Raw genomic sequence first — 20,175 nt, 5'->3', positions numbered from 1 at the left:
ATGTTGACATCATGGGGCTGTAGTGATCAAAACACCCTCTACAGTATCTACTGAAAGAACCATTCGTCCAATTACTTGTGGAATGCATGCAACAGCGTCATGCAAATGAAGGCTTTTAAAAATCATTTCGTCTTAAAGGGTCAACCATGTGGCATTTCAAAAGACCAGAACTAATGAAAAGATTCCATACTTCCTTTAAAAAAATGGGGAGTCTGAGAGCAGTAGCTTAATTTTCTTCCCCAGCTATCTCTCCTTGCTCAGAAACATTCCTTTCATGACAGATCCAACACCAGGATCTATCTTCAGTTCAACAAAGGCTAGTTGATGTTTTTTATGATCAGACTTCACCTCAGTGGCTTTGGATGTGTCTCTCTCATGAGGCATGGCGGAGTTATTTAAGTTCTCCCCTTCCCCAAAATAAACCTCAATGCATGTATGTCAATAAATCCATCTGGTATGCTGGCAGAAAAAGAGAGAAAGATAAATATTTTTCCTGTGCATGAACACTATGGGTTCTATTTCTAATGTAGTTTCTAATGTAGTGATATCTAGTACAGTAGCTACCTCAAAGGCATGCAAACCTTGACAACACCACGCATAGCCTTATTGGCACTGCTTGCTAACATGCTAACTGGTATCTTTTGGCAATAGTCAGTCTCATTATTGTGGTGTGTTCTGGACACAGAACTGTATAGTGAGATAGCTGGTGGGATGGACACGTCTTTCACATCACCATATCAAAGCGAATTCAAAGACCATACCAAGATGATACCAAAGATGATTGCCTGATGAACTCATACCTCAAACAGTGGCAAATTGTTGCTTTAAGTGTGTCAGAGATACCCACCTGAGCATCATATCAGCTAACATCTCACTAAAAAGGATTGGGTAGCTTAATCACATAATATGGGCCCATGTTAGCATTCTTGCCCTGTTTTGTGTTCCATCTCCTCGAGTCTATTGCAGTGTTATGCTGGGGACTTGAGGGACACCTCAAATGCTATCCTGTCCTTTTGCGCTGTCTACGGAGTTGCAGTCATCAAAGGACTGGAAAAATAACGAAGAGTGTTTTCAGTCAATGAAAATGGAGACTAGTGAGACCAAGTCTAGTGAGAATTATACCAAAGTTCGATGTGTGTGTTGAAGAACTTGATGATAAAAAACAAACCACACAGCTTGAAAAGCCAATGACTGCATAATCATGGACATGAACGTTTTTTTTTAAGAGAAATTATGTAAGAGTGCCAGCACTCCCTCCTCCCATCCTTTTGAGTGCTTAAAAAACTTCCATCTCCATGGCGCCAGAATCCTTCTCATTATCACCAAGCTCCTCTTGGCCCCCTTCAGCACAGCCCCATGTTCTTGTGGCTCTCTTGCTGAGATGGATCTATCTGACCCCCCACTCCTCCATCATTAACTTCAGCACTTTCTTTCCAGTGATTTGCACAAGGGACTGACAACATTTTCTGCCTCGAACAAGGCCTCCTGCCTCTGCTTGAGCATGGCTTTCCAGCACCAAATGCACACAGTGATCAAAGACAAAGATGCCTCACAGAAATGGATCAGCAGCCATGTCTATCTGCAGGAAAGATGTATATAGGTATAAGTATATATACTCTTTCGATCCCGTGAGGGAAATTTGGTCTCTGCATTTATCCCAATCCGTGAATTAGTGAAGCACACTCAGCACACAGTGAACACACAGTGAGGTGAAGCACACACTAATCCCGGCGCAGTGAGCTGCCTGCAACAACAGCGGCGCTCGGGGAGCAGTGAGGGGTTAGGTGCCTTGCTTAAAGTCACTTCAGTCATTCCTACTGGTCGGGGTTCCCTCTGGTTACAAGTCCGAAGACCAGTAGGCCACGGCTGCCCCAATGTCTCTACACACAGAACTTCCCAAGTGAGTGATGTTTTTGAATGTGTGTGTGTGTGTCTGTGTGCTTGTGTGTGTGTGTGTGTGTGTGTGTGTCTGTGTGAGTGTATGTGTAAATAAAGGTAAACGTTGCAGTCATATAACACAATGATTTTGATGCTAAATAGTCAACAAATCATCAACAAATACTCACAAAGAGCCAAGAGACTTGTTAGCATTATGGAAATATAAATGCTGTACAGTGTTTGTTAGGGGGCATAAATTATTGTCATATTATTAATTCCTTAGTCTGTTTAGTTGCTATTGAGCCCTTTCATCTTTTGGATTCTGATTTGGGCCAAGGTGGTTCTGTCACAAGCTGTACTGCTCTCTGTTAGTAAGGCCAATATCTGTTTTGGTTGGCCTTTGTAGAGGTGCACCACCATGTGGCCCTCCTGAAGCAACAACAAGAGCAAACATAATGATTCACATTTAGTCAAACCTTTTGACAAGAGAAAAATATTATGCAACAAATATTACACTACAAAAGATAATTCATTATTACATGAAATAAAATGAGAAGGTAAACAATTCCATTTACAATTATAGGGTAAGAATAGAAGTGATTTAAAGCAATTTACATTTTACATTTACATACGTATAATGTAATTGTTTGATGTATTTATACATCAAACAATTTTGCTCTAAGATGATTGTATTTTACACCACTTATTTGTTTTTCTACTACTGCTGATTCAAAGGAGAGTATAGGCCTATTGATGACAAGGCTAATTGAAGACATGCCCCCCTCACTCACCTGTGGGTGCTCAGTTTAATCTTATAGGGCACTACTGCCTTTGTCTCCCATGGACTTGACATGACAAAGACATAGAAGTGTCAAAATGTTAGTCTATTGCTGTGCACCATAACAAAATATAATTATAGGTGCTCTAGTCTAAGCCATGTTGATTAACTTCACTTCTGTTGACGTTCAAACAAAACAGAGAGCTAGCTCGCCCCTCCCTGCCCCTCCCCCTGTGCAACTCTCCTAAAACTCTCTTGAATTAGCACCTCGTCGGTTATGGCTGGAAAAGTTTGTTATGTTTCATGGTCCAGGCTGCACCAAACTGTTATGGTTGCCGTTTTTGGAGGACTGTCTGTATTCAGGGGACAGGCAGCTAGCGGATTGTGAGGAGATGTTTTCTGTATGTGACAAAAATGTTTTAGCTTAGAAACTGCGTGACATCACTTAGAGCACCTTTAAAAAGCCATCTCTGTGTGCTCCGGTGAACCTTTGTATCTCTGTATCTTACATTGTCAGGTGAGTGGAGAGGCAGATATCTTACATTTTTCTTACACCGTTTTATCAGTTCATCTTTCTAGATTCTTCCATTTTCCTCCTCACATTTATCTAAAACTGCACCAATCTTCTTGTCAGATTTTATGAGCTGGTGGTGAAACTGGTGCTCTTGTTTGCTTATCAGCTTTGCCAATATTGATGCGGTGATGACATGTTCTTTCTGCACAAATTTGAAAACATCCCTTCACTTCTGATAAAAACACTGTCAAAACTGTGAAAGCACATCTGAAGATTTTTTAACAACCAGTTGCAGAATTGCAGCTGGAATTCAAACACACATTAAATGATTCTATTTTAGTAAATCAATCCCAGAACATGATTACAACCCATGCCAACCGTCAAACATTAAAGTCAGTCCATTATTTAGTATAATATTTGTCAGTCTAGGTGTTGGCCAACTTCAAGACATACCATATGAATTCAGACGATGAATAGTGAATTATAATTTCAGACGTACACAGGAGAGGTGTTAAATTCCTACATAGGTAGAGGGTTTCCCACAGTAGTCAATCAACACCCAAGCCATTTTACCATCACCAACAAAACAACCTTTATGGGAAAAAAACATCATCAACAGAACAGCCTTCAAAAGCATTTCACTGGAGTTATCAAGCAGGCACCTTCCTTCATAGGTGTTTCTCCAGAAAGCTCAACAGTGGTGTCTGGAATCCTAGACCCACTCTCTCCACACTCATGATGGGTTCTACCAACAACTACTACAATTCTTTACTCAATCTTTGTTGGTAAGTATAAGAAACCATCCCCCAAATGGGACTTGTCAACAATTCACACATGCTCTGACTTTTCTTGCCAAGATAGTTAAGCTTTGATAATCACAAGAATGTCCAGAGAGTTTCCTAAGTCACAAATCTGTCTATTTTTTGTATATTACGCACAGCTTTTACACTCAATAGCATGCTGTATTATGTTTAATTACTATTAAACAGAACTGGACAAGGCTCCTAAATGTCATCACATCTACATGCCATCATCCTCATGAACAGCTGAGCATATATAAACTGTTGCTTGGTCATACAGTTATTACATTCTGCACATTATATCTCAGGACATTATTGTTGTTTGCGCTCCATACTGCACTTTATGTACATTGTTTTCTTTTTATATAACCTGTATATCGCTTTATATGTATAATGCTTGTTTATTGTTTTCTGGGTGTATACGGTAATATGCCTGTATACTGTATGTGTGTATTGTCTATTGTCACTGTCTGTTTACTGTATGCCAGAGTGATACCAACGGACAGAACAAAATTCCTTGTATGTGTGCGTGATGCATACTTGGCGAATAAAAGCTGATTCGGATTAAATCTGACATTACAATGCACGGTCACCCCAGGCATCTTTAGATCAAACCTAACCTGCCTTCTTCCTGCCACATCAACACTTGATCTAGCCACCTGCTGTCTCAGTCTTGATACTGCTCTGAGTGCCAGTGATGTGAGGTTCGAGCTGTATGTGGAGAGATCCCTGTGTGAGTGATGCTATGGTTGCTACCTTCACAGTCTTTCACTCAGGCAGACCATAGCCCATATTTTGCTATTCACACATTCCTCTTTTGTTGTTTGATGCGGTTTTCAGCAAAACACTAAATTAAAAAAAATGGTATGCGTGTTGTTTATGGGCTGTTTTCAAACAAGACAAGTCAAGGCAGGAAACAACAAGGAACATGTTTGTGTAAATCTCCTGTTTATCTCGCTGTCTTATGCGGCTTTGTAGGCAACTCATTGCCAGTGATACCCATGCTTCTTCTTCTGCCAGCATCAAATTGGCTTGCTTCTCTGTCACAATCACACGGCCCTACATCACTTCTAGATTGAATTTCCATAAGGAAATTATCATAAGCAAAACAGGTGTGAAACTGACAAGATAAAAACCATGGTACACCTGGTCCACACTTATGGCAATATTGTAAGATAAGCTGAAATTCATTTTATTTAATGTATCTACAGACTACTTTATATCTCAGGTAGAATCAAGAGTTTGTAAACAATAAAGACTTAGTTTCACTGCTGCTAGCATTGACTTAACTGCCAACCTTGTCTTAACTTGTGAAAAGGTACACGGAAATGTAACTGAAGGATGTGGCAGGCCCCTCACTTTGAGAGTGCATCACAGGAACTATTGGAATCACATTTACTGGCAGCCTCGAGCTGGAGCACTAGTCATTCAAACACACTTATTCACAGCCCCCTCCATCTCTGGAAAGAGACGCTCAGAATGACAGCATACGTTTCTATTGCACAGCCCGTTCCTTTTCAATTTTCCTCTCAGTGACCTGGAGCTATACCACCTCGGGCTATAGGAAAAGTCATCGCCTGATTCAAAATGTGACGCGAAATTTCATTTCAGTGTTTGCATTGTTGAATTGGCTGGTTGGACAGTTATGCAATCTGATGATTTACCAAGAAACAACTAAAACTATACTTCAATATGTTTAATAACAAACATGATAATTACATAGAATGTCTATTAAGATGTCATAACAATATAGTTCTCTTTATATTTTCATAATCATGTCCAAACACTGTTCAGCATAATTTAATTCTAGCAACAGTTACAGACACCAGTTTCCACATGGGTACACTGATTTAATGTATTCACTGCAATATAAATAAAGCCAAAACCACTGCATTCAACCTAGAAATCGGAGTAGTAACTGTGGGGCTTCAGGAACATGAACAAACACAAACAAACAAACACCCCACACAACCATAATGGGCTGAATTAATCAGACCCAAAGGAAATGGCTATTTTTATGCTGTGCTGTGTGGAACCTCTCAAGAACAGCAAGACATAAAAGAAGACAAGGAAAAGAAAATCAATAGAGATACATAAAATGATGTTGAAACTGGACTGGTTCGTGCTTTCAGCATAATCTGTCAGCACTCACAGAGAAGACTCGCTAGGGGGTTCCACAAAGCAGTTGTTGTGGTCGGCCGTTATGATATTAAGTACAGTGATCTGCTTGGGATCCCAAATGCAATGTTCTTCCAGCCGTTCTCCCGTGGCCGGGATCCAGGCAGCGTCGTACCCCTCCTTATGCCAGCTCTTCCGCAGAGAATGATCCATCCCTTTGATTTCCAGAACCTTGCCCATGCACACTCGGAGCTTCAGAATAGCGAGCCTCTGGCCTCGCTGCGTCGTTCCAGGATAGTGCGTGGCCTTCTCGAAGCTACGGCTGACGTAAACGCCCCGGCCAAGAGAGCCGTCTGTGGAGGGGATGAAGCCAAAGCGCTGGATGCGGCGGGCTGCCCTTAGAGTGGTGCCATGGTACATCATGCAGTGGTCCTCCTGGACTTTATTGCTCTCTGAGGCATGGTGAGGACCACTGACCTCTAAGGCCTTGTTCATGGTTGTCCCTGCAGGTGTTCCTATGAACAGGAGCTGTAATAGTGTTTTGGAGATGAAAAATGTGTTTTTCCCCTGACATTGGAGCATATTTTACCTCAAGAATCATTTTATGTATGCAGATTTGAGATTTTTTATGAAAGTAACCTTCTCACAAGATTCATCCTGAAAAGCATTCTGAAACTTCCGTGATTTCCTCTGCTACTGTATATACAGCTATAGGGCAAATTTAATGCACAAATGCCATTACATGTAGCTATTAGTATATTAATAGTGATAGACTTTCAATTCATATTGAGAAACTACTTGTGACGCTTGATGTAGTCAGTTTATACATCTAGGCTACATAAAGCATGATAAACAAAGACTTAGCAGGTGGCGAAGGATCGTTGAAGCCTGGAGTTGCTTCCAAAATGGCTATGTCCTCAGAAGTAGGCCTAGGCCTATTCTATTGCCTTCATTTTGGATAGGCTAATATCAGACTGTTGAACAGAGACACCAGGCAATACATTGGTTTGGGTGCTTCTGAGGAAGATAATAGACTAAGGTTATAGATAATAAGACTATCTGAACATAATTAAATAAGTTGTTACCATCAGCCTCACCACGTTAATATACGGTACACTGCTAATGGATCTATCTTGTCACAGCGATACTGTGTCACAGGCAGGCTATAGGCTACTTCATCTAACCACTTATTTCCATCCGTAGTCTTTTTTCTTACTATGACTGAAAGAAAGAGAAAAGCAAATGTTACCTGTTAGCAAAGTCGACAGCTTTGTGAAGAGTACGTTTTGACATCAACATGTGATTTTTGGCAGTGGGTTAGGCTTTGCACATGTTAACAGATGGGCTAGGCCTACTACAAAAAAGACGAAAACAACATTATAATTCCCACGACAGTAGGCTCATTGGAGACCAGTTGTCGATAATGTTGCGGTGTAAAATAATTAATAATGATAAAACAAATGTGTACAGGTTAGCTGAATTTGTCTTGAGCATGCGCAGGGCTAAATAATTTACCAGCCCTACCACGCAGTCGACTCCAGTTCCTGGACCTTGGTTGACGAAGCGAGGATGGCATACATAATTTGAACAGCTCAGAGGTAAACTCCAAACACTACCACTTAGAGAGCTGCCATGAGTGCAGGCGATTATGGTGTAAAATGTAGGAATGCAATAGTCTACTTTTGTGAATAATCGTTGCCCTTTAAACAAATGGGAAATATAAAGTGCGAATAGAGCATAGAGCCAGACTCGCATTCATACATTCCGTCGGGTTTCCAGGCTAACATAAAGCAGCCTATCTAAATGCATGGCAAATTCACCGTCACAGCAGAACTATAGACGCAAAAACACCTTGCAATTAAATTATAGGTAGCCTACAAACAATTTGGGGACAACTGTTACTTTTAAAATGTATTCCACTACAGATGCCCTACAATGATGGTTATTTTGGCACGTAGGCCTACTATTGATTAGGCTACTCAAAATGAAGAAGAAGTCTAAGTATTCTGAATTTGTTTATTTAGCCAAATAACAATGGACTGAATAAGATGGCATTCAACCAGAGCCAGACTAAGTGAAACAGGCCAGTGTTTAAAAGTACTGTAGCCTATGGATCAGGGAAAATTCTACTCATTTGTACTTGTGTCATTGTTTACATAATCACTAACACACACACACACACAGAGTGATGTATGCAAACATTATTCTTTATTCAGATATTGAGAGGAATCGCCTAATTAACCCATTCCTCTTCATGTTTCGACCTATTACTTGTGAGACAGAAATACTGCTTTGAGACCATAGATATGTCATAACCTGTTGTGATCCTATGGAGTAAACACGATATAAAAGGGATTGACACATCAGTAGTAATAATCATTATCCCTAGATTCTCCACTGGATTCCCTTGCACCAGCCTTTGTGAAAGCATCGCCACTTTCACCACAGCTGAAACCCTCTTTGTCACTGGCTTCGTCATCATCATCATCATCATCAGAGGATCTGTCATCGACATGATCTGGAGAGGCATCTTGTGCATTTACATATCCATAGTAGTGTGTGAACTCATCACCAGACACACCTCCTTCTCTAACACTATTCTCTTCCTCTCTGGATTCATGGCTACTGTTGTCGGTCTCATCATCATCATCATCATCATCTTCTTCCTCATCATCACTTTCTTCTTTATGATCTTCATCATAATCCTCATCATCCCCTTCTTCTTCATCATCATAGTTATCCCCTTCATCATCTTCATCTGTTGATTCATCATCATTGCTCTCTCGGTTGTTGCTTTGAACGGAGAGCACTCTGATTCTCTTAGGGTCCCAGACACAGTTCTCCTGACACCCACTTTTCACCATGCCACAGTTGGGCGGGACCCAGGCCGTGTCGTATCCTGCCTGGTGCCAGCTCTTCTGCAAGTGGTGGCCTTGCCTGTCAATCATTTTCACTCTGCCCACACGGACGCTCAGTTTGAGCACAGCTCGTTTCTGGCCTTTGGATCCCCTAGGGTAGCAGGCTGTCTTGGCAAAACTGCGGCTGACATAGACGCCAGGGCCAAGCATGCCATCCTCAGACCGAATGAAGCATAGTGGTTCCGTGGTACATGATGTACGTTGTCTCCCCCTTGTGGTCTGGACCCTTTTGAAGATTTTTACTAAATGTAGCTTTTCTGCTCATCTTTTGCTCCTCTGTCCTCTGTTATTCATGAAGGAGACATTTATACACCTCAGGTTCAAGTTTAGTTTATTGCAATTTGACAACCATTGCCAAGTAAGAAAGACATACATACATTAGATTAATAAATAGACATTTTCTGAGATCAGTGTCTGATGGGTCTGAGGATAGGCAAGGGAAGGACGGAAGAGTTTAAATAGTTTTTACACAGTTGTCAGAATCAGAAAATGGTCACTGATAAACATATGATCAGTGAATGCAAATTACGTGTAATTGGGCTGCCAGGTTGTTCTTGATCAGTGCCTCTATTCTTATTCCACTGAAGCTACAACTAGGTTAGGTAATCTCAGCTTTACAGAATTCCTTTTTTACTCAGTCACAAAAGAAACGGACTCATGCATATCAAAACTATTACATATAGTACATGTATATGAATATAGTCTGGTAGTCACTAGTTATTATGCTCTTTTAAACATACCAAACATGTCTCCAAACCTCATCAGTATTTAATTAATAGTACCTTGGGTGCACAGAATTCAAGTTTAGATGTCCTTAGATGTAGATTTGTTGAAAAGGGTGTTATGAAAAATAAAACTACCTTTTGATTTCTTTAAGTCCCTACAATTGAAACTTCCTTGGTGACGCATGAAACCGAGTGGTTGTAAATGTGTCTAAACCATCATTACAAATTCTTTGACTATATAAAACATAGATTTGTTGAGCTTTTACCAGTGAAAAAGCATTCTCTGATAATAAGGGAAACATCATAAAGCAAATCTCACCTCTCGATTTCACCGTCACAAGTGACTAAGTGCTGATTTTATTCTTTCACTTTCGTTTCAGCAGAAGAGCAGAAAGGTGGTGTCAATAAGCACTATGTGGCTCACTGGTTTTGTGTGGTGCGCTCAAGTTATTCAAGTCGGATTAGAAGATTCAGTAAGAACAGTAAAAATGAAGCATCCAAAAAGTTCTCTATACTGGCATAAAGGATGACTTTCATTTCTCTCCTCTTAGCTCTGATGTTGAATCAAAATCACAAGTTTAGCCATTTCCACTTACCTGATAGATTTTTTATGCCAGGGTCATTTGATGGCTCTGGTACGACCATGTGCGAGATGCAGCCCAAGCTTATACTCAGTTATGGAGATGACTGTTGCTTTATCTCTCCATGGCATCTCTGTGTTAGGCAGCATATTATCTGTGTTTGCTGATTCATGGGTTTCCCCTGATGAGAAGTATTGTAATCACTTTACCTGGATTGCCAAAGTGTGTGGCATTTGTTGGTACAGAAAGATTACTGTACCAATACCAAAGTGAATAAATGCATGACAAAGACCTCAAAAGAATGCATAATTCATCACAAGGATCTGTTAATTTTGTGCAGTGCTGGCTCTGTCAGCATAGATGATTACTTGTTATCTATTGCCATCAAATGGTAGAATACTGCCACTACATCAGAAACATTTCAAGATGCACTAGTAATTCTTGTATTGACACCTGTGCAAGTGTGAACCAGTAGCTGTCATCCCTTGCCAAAACCACAAGGTGTTATTCTGAGATATGCAATCTGTCAGAATGCAACCTGTCCTCATTTAAAACCTGACAAATGCTCAAATTGGAGTCTGTGTAGTAAGTAGATTTTAGAGTGTGTTAAACAAAATATCCATCAGGTCGGGGCTAAACAATCCGAGTGACTTCACGCCAATTGATTTCCTATTCTGAAACCCAAACGGAAATGGAAAAATGTTGCTTGTGCTTGATAACTTAATAATTAAAAACGGGCTTCTGTTAACTTGTGCTTATAACATATTAAAAATGGGGATTCTTTTGTGCTTGTAATAACATATTAAAAATGAAGCTTCTTTTAATTTGTGCTTGTTATAACATATTAAAATGGGGCTTCTTTTGTGCTTGTAATAACATATTAAAAATGGGGCTTCTTTTAACTTGTGCTTGTAATAACATATTAAAAATGGGAGAAGAACCATTATCCATTTAAATTGAGTTGTGTTTTAGTTCCTTACTGTGGATTTTCATATAGTGAGTGAAACAGAAATTTTAGACATACACAGAAAAGTTGTTAAATACCTTGCGCTATAGGAAGGGGATTTCTCACAGTGGACAACCAAGCCTATGAATAATTGGCTTGTGGCAGTCGCAAATGCGCCGCATGTCGTACACAGGATCTGTAAAGGCCTTCCAATCACGGTACAACATCCTAGGCCAATCAACAACTAAGCTTAAATACTTAAATTATGCAAAAGGGTGTGATACAACAACAGCAAATGGGCTAGCAAATGCACCATGCTGTACCTGGGATCCGTAAAGGCCCTCCTTCATGGCACAACATGCGTTACCCACAGCCTGAGTACAACAGCATTTCAGCCTCTTTTATAAGCTCTATTTCATGACAGAACATGCCTTGTTTTTCGTTGTGAATTTTGGTTTCAGAATAGGAGATCGATTGTCACAAAGTACACAGATTCCAAATCTACCCATATTTGGTTAAATCTGCCCTTGTTAGGAGTTCATATTTTTGTTACTTAGCCAATGTTCCCGGGTCTGGTGGACCCACCGCATTATTAGGTTTTTAAATCAATACAGCCATAACAATTTATGTAAAAATACTTAACTTTAGCTCAAATACCAATTATGGTTAATATTTGCCATTTACCCCTGTGAGATCACATTTATGAATATGTAATATGTGTGTTTATGTTCTTCACAGAAAATGAGCAAAGGCCAAGAGTTTGAAAAAATAATAAATAGCATCATTTTTCTTTTAGCAAACATTGAAGACTGGTCCCACAGACCTGAACACCTTACAAAGGCTATTTTCTGGTTCTTTTCAAAATAATACTTACATATAATAATATAAAAAAATAATACATTGTAATGGAACATTAAAGTAAATCTTCCGCCATTTGTCCTTGATGGATCACATCCCAAGCCTGACTGCAGTACTGTAATACAGCAAATGCCCATTTCATGATTCTCACCACTCGTGGAACTGTGCATGGCTTGATCTATCAACTTCAATCAGGGACGTGCACAGAACTTTTGAGGGGCAGTTGTTCTGACCTGAAAAAAGGGCACCCCCCCCCCCCAAAAAAAAAAAAAACACAACAAAAAAAAACAACTCACGGGCTATATAAAGGACTGACAATAACAGGGTCTTTATTAGAATATATATACACAAAGAAGTAACACTGAAATACAGCACTAAATCACCTTACAGTAACTACTACTAATAGTAATAAAATCCCTACATCAATATCCCTATCAATATCCTATCTGGCTCTCTGAATGCAGCTGATGCACTGGGTTCATCATCTGTCCAATTACATATTATTGTTATTGCCATTATCATTATTATTTTAATGCCCACTAGTGGTATTTATGTTCTGCTCAGGCAAGATCTTTGAAATGACATGAAATGAACTAAAATAGCCTATGGTTTTTTAGATTACAATTATTTAGCATGCAGCTCTTTAACCCTGTACTTTCTAGCATGGTCCTCTCACCTCATATTTGGTGATCATCACTTAGGCCTACCTGCCCTATGTGCCTCCTCCTGGTCCACATTTTCCTTACATAGTCTGGAGGCTTGTGACTGCTCCTCATCTTAAAAGTTGTATCAGCGATAGCGGGAATACGTCACTTCTGTTGATGTTCAAACAAAACAGATCAGGGTCTGAAATCGATGATACAACCTTTAAATGTAATGTAATTATGAAACATTGCCATTAGTAGGCTAAAATATGAGTGATTAATTAATCAATTCGCCTACACAGTGTCATGTCATCTTTATCACAGTGCAAAGTCTCTGTCTCAACTGCTGGTTGGCTTTTTCGCAGCCAACTCTGCAGTGATGTGCTGCCCTTTGCTGCCTCCCTGAATTGTCTCTCCCTCCCCTGAATCCACCTCTCAGTGGGCATCTTGGCTTCAAACAATACCCAAAGGCATTTAACCATTTTGAATAAAATAATTAATGTGAAATTTGAGAAACTAACTATCAGCAGCAGACATGTAGATTAGTTTGCCTAATGCCTAGGCTATGTGATAACGGGCTGCTTGTCTGCAAGCTATCTGTTTGATTATTTAGGCTAAACGTGGCAAACTCAGCCTGGATTTATGAAGATTTTAATTCATTTCATAAAACTTGATGATGATCGTTCATTTGTTATACATCACAAACTCACCTTTTCCGACAACGTCACCGTTTCCGACAACGAGGAAGTAGATGACCACAGTGATGCAAAGATTTAATATAGAAGGTTTAAAGGATAATTCCGGTATTTAGCACTTTGAATCCCTTTTCTGGTTTGTTTTGGATGAACTAGAGTGATGGAAACCGAAATTATGACGATGGGTCCTGTCTCGACTTTCTGACTCGTTTTGAATCGCCTTTGACTGGCTGGCTATGGGCATGCACAAACATGTCCTTAAAACAACCCTTAACGTTCATTTTTAAAACTGTGCAACTCACCGAGTGGCTATGGACGTTCGTTGATGTTCCAAAACAAGTACAGTGGGCATTACTTCAAATTGGCCAGCTTCCCTCGCGGTCCGCGCGTAACATCACGCGGGATCACGCGACTTTAATTTGTATTTTTCCAGTGACGCTGCAATGACGCTGCAACAACCCAAACAACCGGCAGATGTCTCTTGTGAGCAGGGTGTCTCGTAAAAAGAAATGGAGCCTGGAAAACTCTACACAGACTTCACTACAGACTTTAGCAGACTGGCTTAGAAATAATTTAATAGCCAGAAATATGCCTGCCCTGCCCTAATAAAGAAATATTTGGTTAACTGCGAGTGAATCCCGTTTGCAGCCATAGAAGAAACGCAGGACAAATTAAACATTCCGGTTTTCTCCGAGTGCAACGATGATAGACATCATTTGGACAAAATATAGAGTATATTAACCTCTGTTGCTCAGCCAAATGCCTTCCTGTTACGTCCTGTTATCACGGAGTTACAGGCGATACATTTTTGATGGTCACAAGGCGGTTTATTTTTTTGATTATTAAAGAGTGTTTTTCATTTAAAGGTTTGACTTCGTGCTTATTCAGTAGAGCATTTAGTGCTCTCCCCAATCCCAGACGTTCACATTGCATGTTTGTTTGTAATGGATGCAACTGCGAGATACGCGCTTGACGGCAATGAGTTGTTAACAGACATGAACCAAGACATATAGCCCAGCAGCAATCTATCTAAAATAACACATACTTGAAGTACCATTCATGATATGTCGTGGGAAGTTTACATAATTTAAGCTGTAGGATGTTTCATTCGTCCCCCATGCTGTTTCATCAGCCAGGAGGGACGAATGAAACAAAACACACGTTCGACTTCTCCTTAAATAACTCTTGAACGGTTTTGTTCAGAGCTACATGCAACTACACTGTATACATGCAACTGTATTTGACAAAGGACAGATGTATGTTGCTAGTGACAAAATATTAACTTTTAGTGTTTTACGATGTCTTTGTCATGGGGAAGTGTTTTTCCCCATGCATTTATTCTAGGCTATTGTTAGTGACTGCCGCGAGAGAAGCGGGTTCTGTGTTGCGTTCATTTCAGTGACTGACGCGAGAGAAGCGGGGTCTGTGTTGTGTTGCGTTGCGTTCATTTATTTTCATTGGGCATGCCCTGCCGTGCCGTCCACATCTCTTTAGTACAGCAGCAGCAACTTTTGAACTTTTAAGTGGTGTTCAATGGTGTTGCTAAGTAGGCCGAGTTAGGCCTATAGGCCTAAATCAACATTGAATTAGTTATTGGATGATATTAAAAAGAATCTGAATTATTTGTGGTTGAGCTCAACTTGGTGATCAAAAAGTTTTGGATTTTATGTTGACCGCGACTTCAGGGCATTGTTACGTTGTGTCAGTGTAAAGTTATCGGAACTCCCCCTATTACCGTCCCGTATTTCTGCCATCTGCCACAATAGGTGTATCTAAATTAGCTATGTACCAAAAATTACATTTTACCGTGAGCTGTAAACAGTGTTGTAAGGCTGCGTGTACACAACCGCTTGGAGCTCCAGTGGAATTTTAATTTCATGACGAGAATTCTCGGTCTAACCGTTCATGTGCCGTTGAAACGGCGTAAAAAGGGCGACCCATCAGGCCAGCACTATAACTCTGAGCGTGGTAAACAAAATCGGATATTTCAGGCAGTAAATGCTCCCGTTAAGAAACAATCCCGATTTTGTTCAAATCTACACACCTATAGCTACTGAAAAATGTAAGGTTAATTTAGCAAATGTTATTTTGAAGTGTTAAAAAACATCGTTGTTCTGAACAAATGAATTTCTGAACAAAAGTGCTGATAATTGGGGGTGTTACAATAGCTAGCCTAGTCTAACCAAATATTTGTCTTACAAATCTAAACCACAGGCTCACGTTAATCTAATGGGCTTTGAGACATCTGTTTTGTCTTGTGACAAAGTCTCCTGGTTCAGATGTTTCCAGTTTCATAGAAACGAGGGTGTTACATTTGCAGTAGCCTAACTACAAAATCCAACCTAATAACGACCCCCACTCACTTGGGTTAGGTGGAAGGTGTTACAGTGTTTGCCTCCAGGGGTCATGTTAACCCATTCCATGTGCACACATGTGTATAAACTGATACACACGCACACACATACATTCACAGTAATCATACGTATGACACATACTCACACAGTAGACATATGTACGCATGCATGTACATGCACAAACACACATACGCAGGCAAACACACAAGCACGCACACACACACACACATGAACGTGTACACGCACACATTTCAAGAATTTCTCAGAATTATGAACAGGCAAGATGGGGGTGGGGTTGTATAAAATGAATTTTACATGTGAAATCTATGAACTAATCATGTTTTGGTACTTGTTGTCTAACAGATACCAGTGAGAATTGAGTGTGGATAATGCATAAGACAGTTAGAATCATATAGGCCTTTCAGCGTGATTTATTTTTGTGGAAAAAATGTGCTGGACTGGGCGGCGGTCATATTTTGTACCGCTCTGCGGTACATCTAGTTAAATGTAATGTTAGTTGTAAACAAATGGGCTACTTGGTGAGGCTTGGCCTCAACGATGCGCTCGTGCCTTAGATGGCAAGAAAAATCTTCACAATATAGGCCTATTAACTCATTGAGTGCCAAAAACTTTGCTGGCAACACTTCTCAGGTGCTGAAGGGGGAAATGAAAAAGTCGAAGAAAAAGATATTGCAGCAGGTGCGTTTTCGCCAGACAACGCTGGATGAGTCCACCTTTCTACTAAGACAAGATGACTCTGACCACGACAGGTCAGAAACATTACAAGGAGTGACTAAACACCGTGCTGAGAAGGGAGTTCCATCTCCACCACGAGCCGGGCCTAGCGGAGTGGGTGGTAGGCCGAGTCGCGCTTGCAAGTGGGCACGTCCTTGCCAGAGTGCCGAATATGTCGGTGATAGTGACTCATAAAAGACGCAATATCTCCATTTCTAGAAAAAAAAAACAGGGATTTTGATGAAAACTAGCCACTGTTTAGCTTGGGATTTCTCAGGAACAGAGGCGTGTAGAAATACACGGTTTGCACCCACTGAAGTCTTACCTTTCTCACCTTCCCACCCAGGGTCGGACTGGGAACAAAATTCGGCCCTGGCAATTTTCTCCTGGACCGGCCCACCACTGGACCGACGACCCCCCCCCCACAAAAAAATTGCTGATTCCCCCCATAAATAACAAACACCCAGTAGGCCTATTATGCCGTAGCCACATTTCATAAACTGAACCCAAACATTAAACATTTAGATTTTAGATCTATAGCCTATAATCACAATAACACGGGGGTCCGGTGGTGTCTCTCCGGGATTTTTTTAAAATTCTGGTTGCTAATCACACCATTTTAAAGTGATTTGAGAAGGACAGGATTCAGGGATAGGCAAGACAGTCTCATATTCTGTCTGTCTCACGTCATGTTACCCCATGCATTAAACCACGTCACTGCTTGACTAAAAAATATAGGCTACTGAACATGGACATCGTCATAGTTGACAGAAATTAAGTTTTTTGCCAACATGTTGTAGAAACACAACCACAGCCTTAATTTGGTGCAAATCTCCTTTACTTTGGTTATAGTCCGCGATTCACATTAACTGTAGGCTATCACCACAAGTGTATAGCCTACTAAACTTTTTTGCCCAAGTTTGTGTGCCGTCATCACATTTTGCAAAATTAGGCTACCTTCGTTACTAACCTACCAGTTGATGGCCTACTTTTTACCTGCATCGACTCGCGAATCGCGATTGATTGTGCATTTAATGTAAAACTCGGTGGAGAGACTTCACTTTCCAAGTTTCACTTTCACTGTCGTTGTGAGCTAAAAGGCTAGGCCTACTATATGGGAAATACTTTGAAGTTCCTTTTGAGTAGGATTAGCTCCAAAAATGAATGGATTTTTTTTAACCTGTGCTACACTTTTCCACCAAGTTGTGCGAAAATGGTAGACTACCCGTAGTTTTTTTTATGTTGACAGAACCGCACTACAGTAGCCTACATGGTGCAGTAAATGGAAGCTCTTGGTAGCGCGTGCAACTAACATCTATAAAAACTATATTTATGGAATAAAACTAGACCTGGTTGCTGTTTATGGTTAAACTGTGATGATGTGAACACCAGCCAGCGGAGGGCACCTACTAGGCTACCATGCACTCGTAGGCTATATTTCCCCACAAACCTAGCGGCTGCTTGGACAAATCCACTTGAGGGGTGGGGGCAGGGGGGTGCGATCGTAACACACACTGAATCTGTCATGAAAGAGGCCAAAATGATTGACCTGTCACCCCCCAAGCCAAATGGATGCAACTGCATTTATAGGCTAGGCCTATGCCTACATGACGGGCCGCAAATAGGCCTAGTCTAAATAACTTTAAAAAAATAAATAAAAGAAAATTCCCGGAGGTCACCGGCCCACATGTGGACCGGCCCACCGGGCATTTGCCCGGTTGTACAGATTACCAGTCCGAGCCTGTTCCCACCTCTGTGATGGCTTAAAAGAAGTCGAGAGGACTCCTAACTCACAGACCTATTCACAAACCGTTTTTTGTGGCATTTCGCTATGTTTTGAAATCCTATGCGGCTACAGGAGCTTCCAATCGTGAGGAAGCAATTTTGCAATGTACTGTAGGCATAACTAACATTCAATAACGCCACCAACAACAACCAAAACTAGGCTACTCATTGTCAACATGTAAATTTAATGTAACGTTATTGTGAATCAAATTAAAATGTTCTCCTCTTCGCAGACGTAGGCATACTGTAGGCATAGTAACAGTTTAATTTAATAATGTTACAAAGATACTACATCAATCCGTATGTTTCATTAGGCTACTAGGCTATCTGTTTTGCCTTACTCTTGATTCATTTAGGCTAGGACTTTTTATTCAGTTATTCATCATCTTCTGTCCATTCTCAGACCTGTCATCTGTAAGGGAGGTGTTTGGAATCATTCCCGCGTTACAATCATCAGCCAGTCAAGGTGGTCACTTCAGTCAAGCACGTGCATGAGTAATTTCGTCATCCATAGCAACGAAGACTCATTCTTAGTTTAGGAGTTGTCATTTTTCCTTACTAAGAGTAAGTCTGAAAAGCTTTGTGAATAACTTAATAAGAGAAACTCCTAGCTAAAATCTTTTATTGCTATTTAGGAGTACTCCTAGTGGTAAGATAAAAGGCTTTGTGAAAATGGCCCCTGGTGTCTAACCCAATGCATAGCCCATTTACACAAAATAATGGTCGATAATATTACTGATGATCATTCTTATTTAAGAACATGCAGTGCGCTTAGAGCACCACAAACATCTTGCTCGTAAAAAATCATCATTCCGCACATTGTGGCGGGTCTGTTATTTAGCCTACTTACTGTAGGCTGCGCAAACCACAGGCCTTTATTTTGGGCAAGCCTGCATACGAGGCAGGCCTTCTGTTGCAGAATTTTATTATATAAAGCCTGCGCTAACAGTAATCCTCCTGCCCCCGCTACCACAGCTGTGGATAGTGTGGCATGCTCACATGTTATGTCTCCATCTTGCAAACTTGACTAGGCCTATAGCGCAACCATTTACGTCTTCAAAAAATAACAACTTGCTAGACATGCCTTCATAGCTTTGGGCTTCATTCAGCATTTTGTTCTTCCACTGGAAATGACTGCCTGCTGCATCCTTTCTGTTTTTTATTGTTTAGAAAACGTTTGACGTCTTGAGTTAATGCATTAAACATTGTTTGCTGGTAACCCGCCACAAATAGCCTACAGATTCTTGCGTGCGTATTCTCTATTCTCTCCAAAATGTGCCCGTTCTATAGGCTGGCCAAGTGCGTAATTCTGTGGCATAAAGCAGATGTATTTGTTTATTGTACAGAAAAATAAAAATAACTTGTCAAGCAGTCAATTGAATACATTGCAGTCAAGAAGAAGGGCAAATTAATTTACGAAACCAAAACGTGGGTCATAGTTGTCTAAGCCTCTATTGCGTAGCCTGTTTAGTATTAAATAGTATTAAATCGCCAACAACATTGTTTTCTGCAGAAGCCTACCCTAGGCTACAGATTAGTTCTGAACAGTTATTTCTCTACTGGCTCAATTATCAAAAAGGTGCTTTCATCCTCAAATTAAACAGGTAGTTCCGTAGAGAGACGTTAGAATAAATTAGCGTTTGCGATTGACAAAGTTCTGATAAGAAGGCTATAACACTAACTTTGCAAAGTTAACTTGAATGCATCAATTTTGAACAAAGTTGTGTAGGCTACACCGCGCCAGTTGTAGTCTGCATGAACAGTTCTTGCACAAGACACTGTTTTGATTTGCGTAGGGGAGGTGCGGGCTGAAGCCAACCTGTTTGGGGGAGAGCGGTGCAAGGAG

General features: G+C 40.6%; 1 protein-coding gene across 1 annotated transcript; it reads right to left on the bottom strand.

Moving 5' to 3' along the window:
* Nucleotides 1-5,815: 5,815 nt before the first annotated feature.
* On the bottom strand, nucleotides 5,816-9,317 carry gig2q (grass carp reovirus (GCRV)-induced gene 2q). The gene is made up of 4 exons (XM_042086931.1): nucleotides 8,461-9,317; nucleotides 7,338-7,402; nucleotides 6,736-6,796; nucleotides 5,816-6,616 (listed from the first exon to the last, which is right to left on the bottom strand). Exons 1-4 carry the CDS (start codon nucleotides 9,154-9,156, stop codon nucleotides 6,119-6,121), a joined length of 1,320 nt encoding a protein of 439 aa, XP_041942865.1. The 5' UTR covers nucleotides 9,157-9,317; the 3' UTR covers nucleotides 5,816-6,118.
* Between the last annotated feature and the right edge of the window lie 10,858 nt (nucleotides 9,318-20,175).

The sequence above is a fragment of the Alosa sapidissima genome, chromosome 1 (genome assembly GCF_018492685.1).
Source record: "Alosa sapidissima isolate fAloSap1 chromosome 1, fAloSap1.pri, whole genome shotgun sequence".
NCBI lineage: Eukaryota > Metazoa > Chordata > Actinopteri > Clupeiformes > Clupeidae > Alosa > Alosa sapidissima.
Note: the sequence above shows the minus strand (reverse complement) of the source record. Positions and strands in the feature narration are given on the sequence as shown.

Bases quoted from the DNA above. Each gene is read 5' to 3' on its own strand.
- gig2q (XM_042086931.1), bottom strand. From the start codon at position 9,156: ATGCTTGGCCCTGGCGTCTATGTCAGCCGCAGTTTTGCCAAGACAGCC. The intron at 6,797-7,337 runs GTAACATTTGCT...TTTGCCCTATAG, and splicing joins GCTGTCGACTTTGCTAACAG to CTGTATATACAGTAGCAGAG. The intron at 6,617-6,735 runs GTGAGAAGGTTA...ACACTATTACAG, and splicing joins TGCTTTTCAGGATGAATCTT to CTCCTGTTCATAGGAACACC.